General features: G+C 36.8%; 1 protein-coding gene across 4 annotated transcripts in view; it reads right to left on the bottom strand.

Annotated features, from left to right (window-relative positions):
• Positions 1 to 11,821: 11,821 nt before the first annotated feature.
• Positions 11,822 to 22,875, bottom strand: part of LOC115245135 — a 39,859-nt gene continuing 28,805 nt past the window's right edge. For all 4 annotated transcript variants that reach the window (XM_029823264.1, XM_029823266.1, XM_029823267.1 and 1 more), the window contains exons 2-3: positions 12,568 to 12,828; positions 11,822 to 12,350 (exon numbers count right to left, since the gene is read on the bottom strand). In XM_029823264.1, the coding sequence (XP_029679124.1) occupies positions 12,108 to 12,350; positions 12,568 to 12,822 (498 nt within the window). In that variant the 5' untranslated portion in view covers positions 12,823 to 12,828 and the 3' untranslated portion in view covers positions 11,822 to 12,107. The remainder of the gene's footprint in view (positions 12,351 to 12,567; positions 12,829 to 22,875) is intronic.

Consider the following 22,875-nt stretch of genomic DNA (forward strand, 5'->3'; position numbering starts at 1 on the left):
TATAAAATTTTGTAATCAATCAATTTTGATTGATAACTTGGTTTTATCTCAGTTAAAATAAAGTTATATACAAATGAACGTCTAACGAACGATCGTAAAATCGCACGATCATTAACGAGCGTGAAATGTTTACGCTCACCTGCCGTTTTATGCCTTTTCTTGCCGGCTATGGTAATTAGCCGGCAAAAAAAAAGTTTCTCTCCTTCCTCAATCTAAACGCGCTCATTTAATAATAAAATAAAATAAAACATGTTTACTATATTGGATAATTAAATTCAATCGCGTCGCAAACTTTGTCTGAGATCGAATGGCAATGTTTCTTTTCACAACTTTAATCAGAATTTGACGAGCGCGTCTTTTAATGAGGAATGTGCGTGCCTGCATGCGTGCGTAAGTAACGCATTGCTGAATGCAGCTAACTGCCGGTCTACCGATGCAATCGGAATGCAAGCGGCCGGTCTTTTGCGAAGTGAAATTCTAGAGAGTATCTGTGTATATCTGTGTGTATATATTGCGCGCTGCAACATTCGCGCGCGTATAATTAAGTCCAAAGGAACGATCGTGAAAGCATCGAAATGACTACAAGGAAAGCGGACTATGACTGAGCAGATGACGCATGGTAATGAATCCGATTAGAATACCTTTGCTACAATCTACCTTCTCGACGACGTGCTCCTTCCACTATTTTTTTAGCGAACGAGTATTATCGTATGTATATAGAATTCTCTTTTCAGGGAGAAGTTATAATTTAATATTTTAGTAATAATAATTTTTTGTAACCTAATATTTTAATAATAATTGTTTATAATCTATCTTAATAATAATTTTTTATAATAATTTTCGAGTTTTGGAGAAATTGAAAATTAGACATATGGCATATTAATAATTAATTCAAAGTTTAAAAATGCAAATATATAATACAATATATGGTAAATATATAGAATATATTGTAGCAAAATTTTATGGAGATAACTATCGTTATTGATATAGCGTTATGATTTGTGAAACGGTGTAGACCTAATAATGCAAAGCAGCGTAAAGTGGTATTTAGTATAAACTTTTGAGCACGACGAAACACGAGGCGCACAATCGTCTAAGCTTGTCATACAGGCGATTAAAGAAACTTTCTCGGAGGGAATGGTGGCGGTAGAGTAATGCGCTTAGCTCGCGTCTGAATGCACCGATCGGGGCGCATCCGAGACGATCTCGTCCGTCGCGCGAGCGGGGGTCTCGCTTAGATCCGTCGAGCTCTCGACGAGCGGAAAGAAGAAACGAAGTCTGAATGGTACGTGAGTTCCAGAAACACACTGACGGCTCGCCGATTCCTCGTAGCGATATCGGCGACAGGGCCAAGCAGGTTGATTCTCGTGCCGTCTCTCCTTTGCGGCACGTCGTCGCGCGTTTCCTGTCGCCGCGAATACCTACCGCCGGATTCCTTCTCTCTCGTGCCGCAAAGTGCATCTCGCGTGAAAATGCCATTGACCCTGTAAACACGACGAGAAACTCTTCTCTTTCGAGTAGAACTTTTGGAGAAGAATATTCTCTCGAATCTTGCACGAGAAAAAAAAAGATGGAAATTTTATCTCGTGTAGTTTTTTTCGTGAAAAACTGCAAACATTTTAGACAATTTTTGATTAAATTTATAATTGTTTAAGATATATATTTTGGAATGTGGATTTATGTAATTGTCTCAGATTTATGGTCAACTAAACGGGACTTGGGAACGCGCTTGCTTTACTTTAAGGTCGAGCCAAAGATCTGTCTGCATTCAAATCCGTTGAGATTGCATACTCGTGTTTCTCGTAGCGAGTTGGCCGTGTGTGTGTAGGAGATATACTTTACCGGGATTATCCAATTATAACACAACCCAGTTTTGCGACATATGTCTCACGGTAAATTACGAAGTTGCGCGAGCGATATACAATTTAAACCGCAACGTGTCACGAGGAGACCGCCGCGCATTTTCGCACATCGTTGCTTTCTCGCTGACAGTCATGTGGATCATTTTCGAATTAGGGTATACGGATATAATATATGTAAGTCACAACCGAGATACTTTGTCCAAAACATAAAATAAATGACATATTATTTCACGAAATATTTCGTCGGACGTTGCGAATCGGCGAAGAGTTTAATTAACGAAACATCTCATTTTCTTTTTTCGAGCTGACTGCATCTTTCTCATCGTTCGCGTATATATTTTTCCACAACAAAATATGCACGCCATACCATGCAAATTAGTTCCTTTGATTTAAATATATTTTTTAATTATTATCCTTTGGCATCTTTTTTTTCGTCGCTGATCATCGTCTTTTTTTCGACGTTGATATATGATTCGTATGTGACATTAATGCGTTTGTACCAATATTATTCTCGACAATAAGAATTTGTTTGCGATTAATTACTGCAAGATTTATTTATCCGATAGATGAACATATCGACGGTGCACTTTAATAATGCGCTATATTTTATCTAAATATACAGTGGTGAACATATTGCGAAATTATCGAATGACGTCGAACGATAAATTCCTTGCAAAAAAAAATAGACAAATTAAATTGAAGGATGTAAAGAGAATTCTGTTTCTGATTGGATACTTGATCTTCGAACTCAAATTTATTACGTTTAATCTTGGACTGTAACACCCGTGAGAATTGAAATGTATAGACAGAAATATAGAAGAAGTCAATAATTGTAAAGCCAATTTCTTCAACTTCGAAGATTAAGAACTCATAACTTCGCGAAATAAATGTCCATTACTTCCTTTTTTATCCATCGGTTTTTTTTGCGAAAAAATTTCTTTAGAAAGAGAGAGGAAAATGACGAGATACCACTTAACCATCGCGACGACGTAATGTTCAATATCACGAGATACGCGGAGAGAGTTATTAGGCCGACTGTCCGCGAAACTGTTTGGAGGGGAAAAAAAGAGGAGTCAGCAGATCGATAATCGAATACTACGATACAATCTGTCGGCATGAAAAATGAATTCGCCGTTTGTCGCCGAGGAAAAAGATAGAAAAAAAGAGAGAGAATGAGAGAGAAACTTCGACAATGATCGTAGAACGTAGCTGCGCGCGCATTCCAAATTGAAGTTTCAATCATCTCGCACGTTCGTCGGATGCTGCGAGAAAGGACTACCGTTTTCACACGGCTCTCGTCTCTTCATTTGACTTCGGATTATTAATTCGGGATAGTTTCGTGTCCGATCTCGCATGCGATCGCGTCCCATCGGTGTCGCGCGCGATATCGCGTGATTCATCGCTATGTTTTTAATTGATTAAACGCGCGACTCGTTCGCGTTTAATTATGTAGAATGAATTTTGGAGAACGCGAAGCGAACAGTGAGCGATGTTCTCCTGAGTACTTTGGCAGCTTGAATCTTTAAGAGCTCTTCTCCGATTATTCTCGAATAATCTGGAGAAGACTGAGCGCTGTCCTTTCTCTTTCTCTCTCTCTCTCTTTCTCTCTTTATCTATCTATCTACTCCTTTTTATAGCTCATCATATTTGATATGTCAATCCTCATTATTCTTGAAACGTACGGAAAAGACTTCGGCTAATATAATTCGAACTCCACGTGAAATATTTGTGTCGCGTTTATTTCATATTCCGATTTAGTATTTCGAGCGACTGACTTTGTTATATGCGCATTATATCAACGTAATTAGAACTTGGATGAGATTACGCGACGCTGCAAGAATCTGCTCCACTGGAGAAGCTTAATATTAGGTTTGCCAAGAGCCGGTAATGCATTTGGTTTGGCAGGATTATAAGACTGCGCTACGAAATATATGTATATATATATATATATATATATATATATATATACACACACGATGTTATACATTGGGTTGCGCATTTGCACCATTTAAGCGATGGCAAAGGCTCGGTCTCAGAATAAACGCTGTCGGTCTCCGGAGAGTGTCTGTATTCAGAAAATGTTCCAAAACGGAACATATGTATATATCTTCCAACTACAAATTTAATTAAAGTAGATGCAGGTTCAGTTACATTCGTTTTTTTCCAAATACATTTTCTCTGTTTTTCTCAACTTTTAAATAAACTAATATTATTTGCTTAGGATCGTTGATGTTTTTCGCTGTAAAATAAATATTATTTTTTTAGTAAATGAGACTTTGATAACAATATTAATTATATAGAATGATTTAAAAAACTAATACATATTTTTCCCATTATTTTTATACGTCTCTTTAGAGATAAGAAATGATAATATTATCAACGAGTGTCCCCAGATTAAGTACATATCTGTGTGATTTTCCCATCGAGATGAATTTTATCGGGCGTTATAAAATCCGTGCACGATTTTTATCTCTCGCTTTTTAGCGAAGCGACGAAGGCGCGTCGCGAGTATCGAGACGAGATATACGAAAATGATGGAAAAGGGGTCGACGCGTGCCATCACGTTTTCTCGCTGCGTGACCCGCACGCGTCCGTCGTCGCACTGCGGGACATTTTACGCGCGCCCGCGTGCACATTCCGCACGGCAACGACAAATTTCACAAAATTCCGCGCATTCCGCGCTCGCGATCGCGGATTTTTCTCGACAGGCGGTTAGAAGAATTTCGCGCGGATCGTAAATCAAGACAAGATCTACTACGACGGCGAAGGTTCCTAAGTACCGGGATCGTCGGCGTAGATTGAACCGCGAGATTAACAGTCGCGAACGATTTACAGTTCCGTCGCGCGAGATCAATCGCGACGATTTTCCGCGATAAATCGAAAATCGAAGATTGACTTCTGACGCGAAAGCACGGCTTTGGAGTTTCGCTGATTCGAATTTCGATATCTTACGTTATTCGCGAAGAAATTCGAATCGTGTTGCGTCTAGCGAGCGTGAATAATTTATACAGCGATGTCACACGCGGTGTGAAATTTTACGCTTATGATAAAGCGGATCGACATATGTGATGCGCGAGATAAAATATAGTTTTATCAATATTTTTTCCAATATCAAATGGATAATGTAAGAAAATAAAGTTATCTCTCTCCTACGACTGGTACTCACGCGGGGTTGGAATTTAAATAGCGTATAATATTTCCAAATTCAATATCTTGTAAACGGGAACATTCAATATCACTTTGTCCTTACTTTCGCTATGCAGACGTTGGCGACAAAGCCGGCTCGGTCGTCGCGTACGCGATAAGAATGTTAATGCGATTTCACGTCGCGCGCGATCTGCTAGCTATCTCGCTTTAGGTATGTAGGTTTTGGCTGCGGCGAAGAGAATCGAACGAATCGAAAGACGACGATGACGAAAGTGTCGCCGCGATTCCGGGTGCGACGACCGGACGCGGCGCTTTTGCATACAATCGCGTCTCGTCGACGAATAATTAGCCGTCCCGTTTGTTCGTCAGCGAGGTGCTAATCGATCGTACCGCATGATCGAGCCGGAGCCCAAACTCATCTCGCGCCGATAAACCGCGAACCGGAAACTTTGAACGAAGTGACGAGGCGTGGGCTTTAGAATTGCAAATTGCGGGTAAACGAGTCGCACGATCATTTTTTTTTCTCTACGGTCATGTAAAACGCGAATGTCCTATTTAGTGCCATATAATCGATTTGCGTCATGTAATCTCACGGATGTGTAACGGATATTTCAATACATGATAATATTATGCACAGTACAATCGAATTCAAATTTGAAGAGAGGTGATCGAGAGTTGAAATTTTCTCTCTCACATTTATGATTTTATTTAAAAATATTATAAAATGAGAAAAAAGAGGAAGAGAAAGATAGAGAGAGAGAGAGAGAGAGAGAAAGAGAGAAAGAGTGAAATCAGCTGTAGTTTGATTTTTATTATTAGAATTAAAGAACTCTCTCTGTTTGTGATGTAATAAAAATTTAACAGTTTTTATATTGTAATTTAAATAGTCAAAGAATGCTAGGAGAGTCATTAATAGCATTTTATTAAGCAATAGCTAGTTATATATATATATTTTTGCACAAATTATAGTTATATACGTACACACCTATAAAAGCGCATTTCTTACTACGTTAATTGAGCTTACATTAAGAATATTGTGCTGCTGCATAGCGCGCGATAAACGTAAACATCATGTAAATGAGGGCCACATACATATTCAACGGCTGCGCGCTTTGACGTAAAACCCTATATATACTTTTAAAATTAGCAACATTAACGACATTAACTCATTTCATCGTCCGTTTCACGTATATACATTTAAAATCTAAACATCCAGGAATCTAGCGCTCCGAATTTTTTATCTCTTTTAAGTATATCTTTTGCTGCTATCATAGCGATGTTAAATCGTCATTATATAAAAATCGCAAAACATTGATCGATTATTTGCTATCACGAGGATACTGCCAATGTTCGCTGTTCGAGTAATCGTTACGGAGTAAGGACATCATAATTTCGAGCTGCTTCTCAGATATATATTTAACTTTATTCCTCTAAATAATTCGAAGTACTTGTTTTTAAAAATATATTGATTCCATTGTCTTTTATATCGATAAAGAGATAATTAGCTATGACTATTATAAATATTTATATCTGCTTTTACAATCGTTGATAAAAAGAAGATCTAAAATAAATTATTTTTATTATTTCTAAAACATAATTTTATCTATAGTTTTTACCCTATTAAATTTTCACATTCATAGAATGTGAAAGAGAATATATTTGTAATAAAATGAAATATATTATAAAATCATGACTGTGTGGTAGTATATATAGAGATATTTTGTTTCATGTGTAACGTCTCGAGATTTTTATATAATAAACATTTAGCGAAATAAAATTTTTTGACGCGAGGGAATAAATTTGTGACCGGTTATAATACGCTTATTGTTAGCTTAATAATCTCTAACATTTTTATGAACCTAATTTGTCGTGAACACACACGCTTCGAGTGGCAAATAATTTATTTTCGGTGAGGTAGTTCTTGTACATTTCCCGTCTCTCCAAGTCTTGTTAATTTGTTACCACGTCACTTTACCGTTCTCTACGAGCACACTTCACGAACGTTTGAGGACCGTTGTTGTGTCAAAGGATACACTTTGCCGGGTGTCGAACATGTGTGAGAGCAAATAATATATAGTCGTCCCCATCCACTCCACCGTTCGTTTCTTCGAGATCCACCCACATGATCGCGATCATTCTCTGATGAAAATCTGATGACTCCCATAAACACGGGAGCGCGAGATACATGGGATGAAGGCGGCACCGGTGGGTCTCTCATTACTTGATTCGGGACTCGGCTCGACAACTGGCCGATCTCGTATCGGACGCATCTATCTGGAGCACCCAGATACATAGGCAGCCTCCACCTGTACGGTGCGTCAAAACGCGAGATCTTTCAGCGGATATGTATCGCGATTTTCGACGGGGTGAGGTAGTGCAATATATTTTGCGCCAGCAAAATACATGTATGATTTATCCGCCGCGCATTGCGATACGGAGAAAATATCGTTAATATACGTATCCATGATTTATTGACCTTGCGCGAGTATCGGTTTTCGTAGCGAATAATGCCTGTATAATAAATCACGATTATTAGCTTATACACTGGAATTATATTAATCTCTTCTCATTTCTGATTTCGAAATCGCGTAACAACAACTGGAAATCAAGTTGAGAATTATTAATGAGATTCTTTATGAAAGAAGAGTCAACGAATCGAATGACGCAACATGACATGATCACAGATTTGAAGAAGAATTTTTGGTACCATTCATTTTGCTTGACATTCGTTGGTACAACGATATGTAGAATGTAGGAAAATTTATTTGACAATTTTATTTATCTAAAATATTGTTTTACTGGCAACGGCTAAAATGTCGCGTCGATCAGAATTATTGTACCTAGAATATCAAAGAATAATTCTCGAGTACTAAATTTTCGTAGAAAACGCCATTCGATAAGGTTGGTTTCTGTAAGATCGCTGAAACTGTTGCTTTCATGTCTCTCTTCAACTTGTACCGAATAATGGTATACTCACTGCTGTTCACTGATAAAATATCATGGAGAGTCATTACTTTTAAAAAACTACTGTGCACTAACCAGCGCTAACGTCCTCTCCGCAAACGTTGTAATAAAACGAGAAGTAGCGAGTAAAACAATATGTAAATGGTAACGGAAGAAATACAGTAATGTAAAAAGACGTAATCACATAGTGAATCCATAAAATTGCGAGATATCAATATAATCGAAAATCGTGAAATTAATGTAGAACAATTTCTGAAAATTAATATATGAAGAGTCTTACTGTGTTATATATTTGCGATTATATTGTTCTCATTTCTTTCATGTTATATATTTTCTCTTTATCTCTTGTTAATTATAAAGTTAAAAAAATATGAAGATTTTTAGGCAAACATATAATTTCGAAATGTAGGGAATATATTTTTAATTAATTTAGATTATTGTTAGTTTTAAAAATGATATATTTATGGATAAGGAAAAGAGCTATTCTCTTGCATTAAAAAGTTTCTATATTTTCCAATTGATAACTTAGAAAATAGCAAATAAACTTACACAAGTATTTTGTTTCATGAAGTATTATTATTTATTAGCACAATAATAATAATTATTATTACATACGATATATTCATAAACTTATGTCTCTCCAAGTGATTGATTAATGCGGATACATGTTACGGGGAACGTAACGATACAAATACATATATTTATATCACAGTCGTAGATAATGAAATTAACATTAATTCGAAGTTACATTATTTATTTAAATGTCTAGAATATACGCACCTCCCCGGATTTTTTTTCTTCCTAAAGAAATCTGCGACTCACGTGACCAAAATGCGCGTATAAATCCTGCGTTAAAGCATTACGTCTGTTTCACGATAACATGATAAAAAAATTCCTCCGGGCGAGTCTAACTTAGAGATACTGACACGCTAATTAATCTTAATCGCTAAAGGTTTGATTCGCAATGGATATGAAGCGAAAGTTTCGAAGCGATACAAACGATGATGACGCTGAAGGAATGTCGAACGATTTGCGCAATTGATTCTAAGGATAAAATCAAGTCGTTCTAATGACCACTATTACTACATAGGTACTTATTGTTAACTGTGTTTAGATACGCATGGGATGGTGAAACCAGTCTTCTTGCGAACGTCGTTAAACGACATTTTCGCGCGCGATTTTCTCAAGAAAACAATTTTCCGCTTCGTGCAGAAAGAATACTCGTCTCCGTCTTCACTTATGGACCAGGTACATCCAAGTGAAATAACATGAGAAAATTTTAAAACTTGGACATAAGATTAAAAAGATGTAATTCATGATATATTCTAAAAAAAAAAAAAAATATTTAGATAAAACTATAAAAATTCAAACCGTGTGAAATCTTAAAATCATATCCTGAAATCTTAAAATTTTAATCTCACGGTAATAATACTTTAACTAGAATATAGTATTTCAATTAGATATTTAGAAAATAATTCTCTAATATTATTTCACTTGGACAGAATTATAATGATCTAGATATTTTAACATTTTACCGAGCGTACACGTTGTCGACAACAAGATCGGGATATTCTACCGAAATCTACGGACACATTAACGAGCCGAAACGATAGGAAGTAGAATTCGTAATACATGGACATGTCATGCACGTCGATCCGACTCTAATTTTCTAATTAATAATCTATTTATTTAACATCGTAATGGGTTATTCGCGAGCGTTACGAGCGTACTGGAAACAATGCTGACGCGAATTTATCGTAATAATCTAAATTACAAAATGTGTACTGTGGACTGTGACCTTTTTCAAGTCTTACGGAAGCACGGATCTTGTTCGAATATCAATTAATTAAACTCGCTTTCTTATCGTTTCATATACTTTGGCACACAATGTCTGTTTCCAATACTCTACACGCTCGTAATCTTACAATTTATTTTGCATGAACGTTCGGCAGTATTTTGTTTTTTTGATTCATATATATATATATATATCGACTTCTACATCGCTTATCGACGCATAAATCTTATATGTGTATTTATAATTTTATTATGATTCCGCTATAGAGACGTCAATGAATTATTTTACGTTGACATTCTACTTTACGAAGAGCTGGCTCTTCTTTGATATATACTTTGTTCCACAAAATCTCTTCTCTGATATTTTATATAACATTATTTCAATTACTAAGTCATAATATTTCACACAACGTTCTAACTCTTCGAGCTGATTTACATAAACTCGCATTACATCTTTTCATTCGGTATATGCTGAATCAGCAACATGCCCTATCTTTTCTCCGAGTGACAATGGCAGAGATACGAATAGATTTTTCCTTCAATTAAAGATAATTGCCACTTCATCTTTAAGTACTTCCTTTTGAAATTATTGGCTTTTTACCGTTAAATGCAATCGGGAAGGCATTAAATTTAGCTTCGTCGTAACGATGGCAATTATTAACACTGCATAATGCACTTTGAAAGCCTTCTTGATGCCATTTTCACCGCGGTAGCGTATGCCTTTAATTATAAACCGTACATTTCCTTCACACTCGCCGGGGAGAAAGCTTGTCTTTTCACGATGAATAGAGCAACAATGTACATACAGCCGATGCGATGTTCCCGGAAGTATGTTTCGCATATATTTGCATGATTCTTTCTAACCGCGCTTGGTTTCGTGTCAAGGTTTTGCGTCTTTGACATTCTATAGCGAAAGCGCTTGTTTTTACATCGAGAGATCGGGACACCGCCCTGTTTGAATCTTTAAAGACAATATAAAACTAATATACGCAGAATCATCGCGTACATGTAAAGCAAAAAGAAATAAAAATATGTATGATATATATTTCTTTCTTTATTTTAGATAAAGTAAAAAGTTTGCAAATTTATTTTCGTGATAATTAAAGTGAATTATTTCCATCATTTATAATATTATTATAATCTTTTCAATTTTTAATTAAGATAATTCTTTTCCTTATTTTTATATTCGGAATTAAATTAGAAGTTTAATCGAATTCACGCGATGCAATAATGATAATGAAATAATTTATTAGAACAGTTATCGCGAACGGACCGTAACGTTCGATAGAGTCTTCCTTTTCGTTCATAGTAAATTTACGACACTGATAATCTTGATGGCGAAGGACTCATTGAACAGAAAGAGAGTAGAACAGCGAGCTACGTGACTCAGATAGTTTGCCTCGGGGAAACTTTCTGTTTCGCCTCGGGGCTGCAGTCAGGATTCGCAGTCGCAGACATCAATCGCAATCGCTCTCGAGAGTACTTAGAAGGATTGATGAATGTTCCGCCTTGGCCTGCGGACGACTACGTCTCGTAGTTCGCTCTCGTGACACTAACGGATTAGTCTATCTCGAGTAAGACACGTCTCCTTTTCCCTGTCACCTCTTCTCATACTTCTTTGTCTCTTCGAGGCCCTTCGGGTTCGACTTTTCTATCCCTCGTTTCTCAAACAACAGGTGACAAGAGGTGATTTCTCAGACGACGGTCATGTTACGCGAAAAATGAAGATAACGGAATCGGAATTCAGCGCGCGTCACCTTACCTAATTTACGCCATTAACTCTTATCAAACTAGTTGGATGATTATATCGGAAAGGGGCACACGAGAAGATAAAGATGAATTCGAGTAAAACTACGGAAGCCGCGGGGGCTCTTCGAGAAAAAAAGAGATAGTTTATCCGCCTTTCCTTCGTCTCGTTAAAGCTTTATCGATATATCTCCTCTTTTCCTTTAACTTGGCTCTCCGAAATGCGAAGGGGGATCGATGGGAACGGGTGACACCAAACCGTGATTTTCGCAACTAGTATCCGTTTATGTGCTGAAAGTTACTTTGTAGGCTTAAAAATAACCGCGCATATTTTATCTCGTGTCGCGAACACGAGTGAGAAATTTGAAACGGTGTTAAATATCCGAGGCTTTTGAAATACAAGCTGCTTTGTAACGTAGCGTAATTTATCGAACGAAATATAAACACAAGAAGCTCTTTCGTTAATATCGTGTCTCGAATTTCCCGTTGCACAGAGATCGAATATTGATTATTTATTGTCGCTAACTTATTACGTAATGATACATTTGCAATGATTCACGTTTCGAGAATTGTCGGAGATATTCAAATACTCCTTTAATCCCGTGGATATACGAGACGACTTACCTTGTATGATGAGAGGTTGTCAATAGTCTCGCGCCAGAGAGTGAAGCAAGTACCGCGTTCTGCTAGTAAGATTTGAATCCGTCTCTTAGATCTTGACCGTGTCTCGCCAAGATCGAGAACCACCACGGGTATCCCGGTGAAACGAAGCTCCCACCTCTCTGTCTGAGAGGCGCTGCCGAGATATAAGTTCGCCAGCGACTCGCAGACGAATACCTGCGAAATATCGCACAGCTTTTTAATAATTATATCTCTTAAAAATAATATACACGATTATATATGTACCTACGTTTATATATTTTACGACGCATTGTGTATATAAAAATTCTTTTGCATTTATTTCATTTTTGCATTAATTTACGTAATTAATTATTTCTTAATTAATGCATTTATTAATGCATATATGGCTTGACACGGTCCTTGTGAAGCTTACCTGCGATTTTAATCCGCGAAAGAAAGTCTCGAGTTGTTCTCGTTCCATTTGATTGACGGGATCGAGACGCGACTCATCGCTGTTTTCGGAGCTGTCGCTACCCTCGTAACTCGATGTGGCGGAAGTGTCCGCCTCTCCTGTCGAAGATAATCGTCTTCGCGTAGTGCCGCTATACTCACTATAATAGGATGAGCTGTGCAGCGAGAGATTCGATTGCAATGCGGGACAGGATGACGCATAAACTGGTCCGTTCATTGTTGCCTGGGAAAGAAAAAAAGGAGATGTCAGAAATACATAAAAGTTTGACTGATAATTTCGTGAGAACGCGCTTATCTATGTTTGCTTATCGCTTTATCCACATTTCACTGTTCATAAAAAAAAATAATAATAAAAAAATTTGCAGATAATCTCTGGCTCCCGAAGAGATTATAATAGTGATTTTTTTGTCCAGCATTTTTTTTAATGCATTTTATGCATTTGTTTTTCATACTAAAAGTAAAATATATAAATGTATGTATAAAATTTATTATACAATATTGTATTCATTACGCGATATTGGAATACACTGGGTGCAGAGGGAGTTTATTATTTTGCGAAGGGAGAGAGAAAATATACCTCTGCGTGCGCGCACGAAAGCTCATCGATTTCTAGTATATAACTGAATTGTACGCGAGTACCACGGTACCGGCCTATAAATATCCACAACGCCCTTTATTAAACATAGCTCCGAGTACCCCAGAAATTTTGATTGTCATCGGAAAATGGACTCGTCGAATGAGAGCGAAAGTTAGAATCGTGGCACGATCCGGCCTATTTACATTCTAAATGGTCACGCTAAACTCAGAGTTTAGGCAAATGATAATATTATAGCTGACAATTAATCGGGATACAAAGGATCTTTAGAGGATCTGTATGGGAGAAATATTTTATCGACGAAAAACCAAGACTCTAAAATTCAACGAGAAATGTCAAAATTGAATATATAAAGTTTGCAGCACGCTTCGTTATTGAATTAAACAATACAAAAGATACCGCATTGCGGATCGATTGTTGCATGTACAAAGCGAGAGAGCAATATTTGCGATATTTTTTAAATCCGCCTGATGGGAAAATTGCACGATTTACGAGCATAGTATAAAAAGCGAATGAGAACGTTTCATAGGGGTGGACGATCCCTTTACTCCGATACCTGACCTCAGAAGTGAGAAAAACTAGGTCGTCGACTTCGATACTACAATGACGCAAGAAAGAAAGAGAGAGAGAGAGAGAGAGAAAAGGAGAGAAAAGAGAGAAGGAGATACCAGCAACCATTTCGTGAGAGAGCTAATCAGCCAACGGCATCCGGGAGCGACCCACTTAATGCGCGCGAGAAAAGCCCGGCCTTAATTCGATCGACGTGCTTTTAATGAGACTCGCCCGGATGATAGGTCGTCGACTTCGATACTACAATGACGCAAGAAAAAAAGAGAGAGAGAGAGAGAGAGAGAGAGAAAAGGAGAGAAAAGAGAGAAGGAGATACCAGCAACCATTTCGTGAGAGAGCTAATCAGCCAACGGCATCCGGGAGCGACCCACTTAATGCGCGCGAGAAAAGCCCGGCCTTAATTCGATCGACGTGCTTTTAATGAGACTCGCCCGGATGACTAATCGCTATACCTATATGTTATCAATCGCTCGGCTCGTTCCTACAAAGAAATTCTACTACGAGCTCGATAATGGGGACGAGCGACCCCTTCATTGATGACGGTGACGAGGTCTGATACGCGATCATGTCAATGATCTTCTGGCACTTGACGAGCGCATTCTTTCGTTACTCACGATCGCCGCTGACGCATCGCGTCGCCGTTTAATAATCCCATTGATCCTTAAATAAGTAGAGATAGAGAAATGCTAATAGAAAATTATTTTTTCGATGAGGAACGTAAGCGACCCGTTTATTCATACTTTATAGAAAACTATTGTTTTACATATATATTTTTTTTCAATATCCAATATATACATGTCAAGCTTATGCCATATGCGCGTTCGAATAAATTTAACGAGTAACAGAAATTTTTCTCAGTTTAGGTTGACAAATTGTGTATATATGCATTTTACACGTTTACCAGATTGTTATCAAAAAGCAATAGAAATTCTTTTAATTAAAAGATACATAGCCGCGAAATACGTAGGCCAATCAAACTAAATTTCTATGATAATATTAAATTGAATGCAAGTGCGGAATACGGGAAAGTTTGAGAATTGATTCCTCTTTTTCTTAATTAATACGGTAAATTATGATAGACGCTTTCAAAGTTTACTTTTGTAGACCGGAAATGAATGAGAATTTTTCTCAAGTTAATTGGCACGATGGAATGTTGTCACGACAGAAATTAATCATATTAATTTTATTTGTCAGTATAATGTACACTTTAGCAGGATATCATATTAATGATTGCAAATTGGACGAAAAAGTCTCGCAGTCAAGATTATTTATTTTCGACATCGTATTATAGAGATAGAGAAAGAGGGAGAAAACTCCATATTATAGAGATAGCGCGGGGCTAATGCATTAATATTGATTTATGTAAATTCAATATCTTCTCCTACGGGTTTCTCGTAAAAGGAAAATAAATACACCGGGGACACACACCCGGCAAACGACTCTCCCTTTCACAATCGACCCGCATCTACTTCGTACCAATATCGTACGTGTGCGTAGATATTACGGTAACGTTACAAATTGAAACGCGAGCCGGTCCGTGTCACCGCGTGCGCGAAATGCACACCGGAAGTGCATTGTCCACGTCGCGACCGGGGATGCGCAACCATTGTTCCGCGCGCGCGATAAGAGACGGGCCCGGCTTCGCTCCGTTCCCTAGATAAACTGCAGATAATTACGATCGCACGCTCCCCTGCGAGCGCCCTGTTTTGCATTCTCACGAAAACCGGCGCACACGCTCCGCTTCGGGAGGTAGAAAATAATTGTCAGACGTATTAATTGGATTGCGGCGACGGTACAGACGTGACTTTGTGTGAGACTTCCTTTCTTCTTGAGTAAAAGTATCTAGGTTTCAGTGATTCTTCTAACGCGCGTCACGATTTCTCGCATTAGAGATTTTTAATAGCCTTACAAAAAAAAACACACTAAGGTTATACGTTGCTAATTATTACAAAATTGTTTATAATTACACGTTATCACGTTGATTGAGCTATTGAATATAATATCGTTGAAAATGCGCGAAGAATTTTTTTCACGAGAACCATTTAATAATCTTCTCTTGGAATCATAATAAAAAACTGTGTCTAAATTCAGAATAAAATCAATTATGCAAGAAACAATTCTTAATTTAATATTTAGTAAAAAAATTCATCAGTTCTTGAATCTTATATATTTAAAAAAATCTTTTTCTCTCTTTTTGCGATAATAACTTTATTTGAAGAAATATAGAAATATAAAACTGCATTTTTTAACTGCATTTTTTTTTGTGTATTTAGCTATAATTCCAAACATTTTAATGCATCACGTAACAATGATATCTTTGCTTCAATTTTTTCTTGCATCACTGACGTAAAGTTTCGCTCAGTTGAAATTTAACAGGCACGTTCACGCTTTTTGTCCCAAACGAGAAGTTACGTAGGCGTTCACGACACGATGTTGCGATTGTGACACGAAAAGACACGCTGGAAAGTAGGACAGCGGTAGTGTTTCTTATCGCGTCAATTAAGGGGCGATAAACAGCGCGGAATGCACTTAAGGATTAAATTCGTGGACGTGTCGCGATGGGGTTAATTGCGGATGATATTCCGCGCGCAGGATGCGACCGGACGACGAATCGTTATGGAAGACGAATCGTTATGGAAGTCGAACCGATAGAAGTCGCCCATAAAATAAATCGTCATAACTATGCGTCATTAGAGACCCGAGATGAATTTGCTGGCGCGAATAAAAAACTATTCTGAACTAAATAAATCGCGAAAGAGAGAGCGTAATCTCGAAGTGATATCGAGAGGAATTTATATCGTCATGATCCAAATATATATTCGTCTGAATGGTACCTAAAAAGACGTATAATATTGATACGATATCGTATCGAGAAACGATTCGAAGTAAGTTAGCGAGCAATCGTTTCGATAAAGAAGTTCGAATTAAGCGATTTCTTTTCGGCACTAGACGCGAGACGATTCGACAGACACGTCGCCCGCTCGTAGAGATGAAAGATTAATTACTGCCAGACTAATTAGTTTTGTGGCTGCAACGGGGTTAAACGCTCCGGCTGGAAATTTATAGCTCGTCCGGTGCGGCGAACGCTCCGTCAAGCGTGAAACGCGCTCGCAATTAAAAGTAGGTAACCCGGAGGCCTTCGGCTCTATTGTCGGCCTGTCCGGGTTTAGAGCGCCGTTCTTCCGCGGGTCATTCGTTTTGATTAGCCGTACACAGAGCGTGCGCGTACACAGTTAATTGCTTTCTTTTGTAAGCCGCGCGGAAATTCGGCTCAACCCTTGCTTCGCAGAACCGCTTCCATAAATATTAGTTAGGGCTCTAACCACGCGGTATAACTGATTTTCCGTCTCTTTCTAAAAATAGAACGCGAACGTAAAGTATTAAATCTCGGTTAACATTGATTAAAATTTATGGATTGTAATCGTGTAAGTACAATTTTATATGTGAAAGTTTTTATAAAATTTATTTAGCTATAGTGTTGTTTGATCGCGAGAATCGATAGAGAAATATTCCTCAACAATCCACCATTTTTATTTTGAGTAGTTAGAAGAGTCCGATGCTCAAACATCTTTAGAATGCTGTTTTAGGTGCGGCGATGCATCTCTCGCTCTCGACGACGCGAGATGCGCGTCTCTTTGCTCGTGATATTCTTCCCGGATCTCTCTCTCTCTCTCTCTTTTTTACTTTCATCTCCTGATAGACAGCAGCCTCTTCTTCTTCTCGCGAAATAGATAGTCGTGACGGCACAATAAACGCGAGTACAAACGACGACGCGATCTATCGACACGACTTTAACCCGCCCGACCATGTTTCGTCTATTTCTCGTCCTCTACCCGTCTCTCGATTTTCGTCCATTTCAGTTGCTGCTTCTCGTTTTCCGTCATCTCCTCCTCCGTCTCTGCCCCATTGTCTTTTCCATCTCGATGCTCCATTGCATTCACCGCATTACATTTCCCCGTTGTGCACCGTGACGTACCCTTAGTTACCGGTGCATGTGCACGCGGGATGCATTCGCGGCGCGGAAATGCGGTTGGACGGTGCAACGACCGGCGAGAATCCCGCGCGCGTGACGCACCGGGAAACTTTGGAATTCCCAATAGTTAACGTGTCCATGGATTCACGAAGTTCTCTCTATGTTACGGCAGAGCGTGTAATAAAGACAAAAGAGAGGGAGAATGACAGTAGACCGTCTGTTGTAGTAAAGTCTGTTAATAGAACGCAGCGAGATGGGCATTTATACAATGTACAAAATGCATCACGAAACAATGTCGCGCTGTGATATCCGAATCGTAGGAAGCTCGGCTGATTAGATAAGACACGGATTAAATTGCTCGTCATATCATATGATATGACGAAGCTAAACGCTAAAACTATGTGTTACGTTGTTCCAAAGATATTATATAGTTTCAAAAATATTATTTACAAGTAAAATATACAATATAGTCTGTACAACATATTTGAAAAATTACAGAGCAAAAATTACAATATTTTGCAGTTTAATATCAATATCTTTAATATTAATTTAATCTATATTCCTTTCATATTTCCTCTCATATCTTCTTTATCTCCCACATTTTTATTTTCATAGACTTTAATTTGAAAATATGTCGTTAGTATTTCTCTCTTTCTCTCTCATTCTCTCTCCGGAAATATTCAAGAAGCGACGCTCGGAAGTTTCGCTCTGCATTCTTTGTGATACGTTAGCGTCGCGAGATGTTTGAAATATTTCGCGTCTTAATATTTTACGTGACGAGAAGGGAATGTTGAGATGACGTGCGAATTAAGGTTAACATTGGTCGAGTATGACAGCAACAATGTCGGTTTAAATTGCACATAATGTCGGTTGCATTTTGCCGCTGCTGTTGTTGCTGCAACGCGAGTTATGCGATGCGCACTGTTGCGAGATTAATGCAACTTTGCGGTAACACGCGTTGCCCTCGCACGTTAATTGCACGCCGTTTAATATACATTAATAAATACGCGCTATACCTAATTTCAGCCTTTATTTACATTAGTCGCTCGTTTCAATTTCATTTGCGCAGTTGTTAGTATGCGAGAATTTTTAACGTTGTAAGCAAACATAATTAGAACTTTAAATCAGAAAAATCTGATTATGTATTAATCACAGAGTGTTTTTGTAATCTTGTTACAAACTGATAGAAATTATTTTAATTAATTTTGCATTTTGCATAATCTTTTTGCGATTATCACTAAATATTTATTATATTTTATCAAATTTACGATGACATTTAGTTATTATATTAGAAATTATTACGCGATACATGCTAATACACACTTTATAGTTGAAATTACTCCGGATTGATATAAACTTTTCGTAGCTCGTCGAAAGAGAGTAGATTAACGGATGATCGTAAAACCTTCGGGTAGAATAATTGATAAATTGGCTTAATTATGTCGGGGAGCCATTGAGAGAGACAGTTCTCGTTCCGACATGTCCGAAACTCGCCGCGTAGCTGTGTGCACAGCGATAATTATCCCGCCAATTAGGTGCGCATATCGTCATACACGTCTGAAACAAGTGCTGGCCAACTGCGTGCGCGCGTGTTGTCCTCCATGCGGGATATGACAGAAATGCCAGACGGGTGACTACTCGCGTAGTAGCGTAATTATTACGGGGGACATGAATGGTCGTAATGAGAAATGGCGTCATCTCTATCAGCTGCGGTCAGCATTTGCGGAGAAATCGAGGGGAGCACGGTACAGCCGCGCAAACGGACTCGCTCACTTTCTCGCGGGTCATCTCCGTTTCGCAGATACTCGATCATTCATGAATCACTGCGCATAATCAATGACGAACGAACATGACGGCGGATTGGATTTGATTCGATGCCAGCTTACTAGTTCGATTTCATTCAATGGATTGGATATTAATTATTATGTATCTTTTAAACTAAAGAGGACGTGTTATATTAAATATTTTAATATAAATAAAAATATTCAATATTATTAAATATACAGGGTGTCCCCAATTTAAATGTCAAAACTTTAGGAGAGTGTAGGGGACCGATAAACTAAGACAAAAAGTCCTTTAGAAATTTGCTCGTTTTTGCTTCGTTTTGAAGAAAATCGCAAAAAATGAAACAAATAATTTTCATTAAAAAACTTAAAACAACACTAAAATTATTAGATTTATCAAAAAGTATTACAAAATAAAAATTGTAGAATATGGAATTAAGAAAAGAGAGTGAGTTAAAATCCTCCTGAGGTAAAATTAGATTAGAAACAAAATTTTGCGTTGTCGCGTATTTATCTACAATCCTCTAATTTTACCTCAGGAGGATTTTAACTCGCTCTCTTTTCTTTATTCCATGTTCTACAATTTTTATTTTATAATACTTTTTGATAAATCTAATAATTTTAGTGTTGTTTTAAGTTTTTTGGTGAAAATTATTTGTTTCATTTTTTGCGATTTTCTTCAAAACGAAGCAAAAACGAGCAAATCTCTAAAGGACTTTTTGTCTTAGTTTATCGGTCCCCTACACGCTCCTAAAGTTTTGACATTTAAATTGGGGACACCCTGTATATTTATTTGATTAATAAATAGAATTAAATATACATTAAAAAATATACATATATTAATGAAATTTAACTTAATTTAGTAAATATATAAATATACTTAAAATATTTTTTAATATATAACATTTTTAATGTAAAAGAAATATACGTATATATAGTTATATTAAATTAAATATTGGATATTATAATTGCAAATTAAAAAATGGGATACCCGGATATATCATTAAATAAAAATAATAAAAAATATATTTAATTTTTCTATTAAATTAATTTGCATTCACAAAGTTTGTGACGAAGCTGTCATTTGCCATCATGGTGTTTATACTTAAATCACTGACAACTAACGAAACTGTTAACAAAGAAGATACTCGATCGTGTCAAATAAGTTTCTCGCTTCCTTGTCGATTTCTTCTTGGTTATGATGAAAGTCGAAAAGAGCAATCGTTAAGTGCACTTGACAGGAAGCATTTATTATTCGATAATGCATACTTCACTATATCAATGAGAAGCGTCGTACTCGAGTGATCATGAATTGATCTCATATTCAGGTCGATTGGTTAACGAACCGATAAATTTCCGTTCTTACGTATTAAAGGATTAAATCAAAATTATCAGTGAATCGCGAAGAGACCGTTCTTAATGTAAATTATAGTCGATTTTCATAGCGAAATCTTCACAGCACTCGAGTAGAGACATTTGTCTCAACCAATTATCAGATGACGAGTATCACTTTCTCATGATCGAGGTTCTCGAATATTCGTGACCGCGCAATTATTCACGGAGGATTATTCCTGAATTAATCTCCTTTACTGATATCCGGCTCGGATATCGCCTGAATCGTTTGAAACGAACCTGTAAATCTCGCGATATTCATAAATTATACGTCTCATATATGCCGCGGGATTTCCGAATTTTCTATTAACAAATTAATGATGGATTGCCAGTCAAACAAAATCGTCAAACATTTCCATGCTGCAAATTAATCCAGAAAAAGAAAAAGAGAGATAAAATAAAAAATAATAATTACTGAAAATATATAAAATAATAAATACTGAAAATAATAAATACTGAAAATAATAAATACCGAAATTTATTTAAATTCTGGTATTATCTGTTGTTTTTATAATTTATTGCGTCCGATTTTGAGATGAAACCCTATACTTGTCGAGAATAAATATGTATTCTTACGATTATCTGAACGAGATTGACAAAAAGATTCGTAGGCGAATGCAGAGGCAGATAGGAATATCTAAAGCGAGGAATGTACTTTCTCGCAGTCATCGATGTTTCTTGAGATACGCGCCATCATAGCGTAGGATTATTAGCGAATGAATTTCTCGTGTTTAAATCCGGGTCAAGTGTTGGGGAAGCAATAAACTTGTAAATCTTGGTTTATCGACTCGTTCACATCCTACGTATTCGGTTTCCCAAAGGGAGAGTTGTTTCGCCATTACACTTGGTCAAACAGGCCTATCGCAATTTAATTGAGACAGATGTTTTAATAATTGTTGTGTGAACTTTATAGCCGCTGATCATCGTAATAATAACCGTAGTTGATGATAGAAAATATGTTTTTTTTATTTGACATTAATCATCGCCATCATCGGTTAAATACTGGCGTGAATATTTCCTGTGCATTGGCTATTACTATAATAATATTTATATTTTATTTACGAATAAAATTTTAATTAAATCTTGTTTCTTAAATTTTTATACAAACAAATTACCAGGAAATATTGATTTTGGCAATAATGCTGTGTTAAGATTTTAAATGAATAGATATATGGTAGGAAAAATTTAAATTTTTATTAAGGAATACAAATAAATATTGGAATAAGTTTCCAAGTAATATATCAAATTAGCAACAATAGCCAGAATATATAACTATGTGAATATTAGCTAATCATCTCGCAGAGATCTCGCTCGGCGAATAAATTCTGCTCCTTGATCTTTGACTATCTTGATTTATTTCTTGCGTGATTGATTTATGCAATATATCAGCTTGTAATTCTCCCGAACGTTCGTGACGTTTTCTGTCATATATTTTTTGTAAGGATAATAAGCTGTGCGACATCACTGCCGTCTATTTGAGAATAATGATACCGTGCCAAATAAATTCTGATTTGTTGGAGCCTTGACCTTTTTTGAGCTTTCAACAAAAAGGATATTAAATCATTTCATGTGACTTGCAATATGAAAATTTCAACACACGCGTCAGTATAATTTTATTTACATTGAATCGCTTATTAACCGATAATAGAGACGTATACATTATATAACGATATATTTGCATTTTAATGTATGCATGCATCTACAAGCAAGATCAAGTGGAGTAATTGAAATCGTTGGGCAAATAGTACAGCATAATAATTTTTTTTTACAATGAGAAGATTCATTAAAAAATTGATATGCTATTTTATTTTTCAAAGCCTTGATTATTACTATTTCTACAATATTTTCTTTATTATTTTCTTCCTATGTATATTATATAAATTTATTTATTTATATATATTATATTATATCTTTCATATATTTTTTTTCCATGTAACTATGGAAAAAAAAATATAT

The sequence above is a fragment of the Formica exsecta genome, unplaced genomic scaffold (genome assembly GCF_003651465.1).
Source record: "Formica exsecta isolate Colony F162 unplaced genomic scaffold, ASM365146v1 scaffold915, whole genome shotgun sequence".
Lineage (NCBI taxonomy): Eukaryota > Metazoa > Arthropoda > Insecta > Hymenoptera > Formicidae > Formica > Formica exsecta.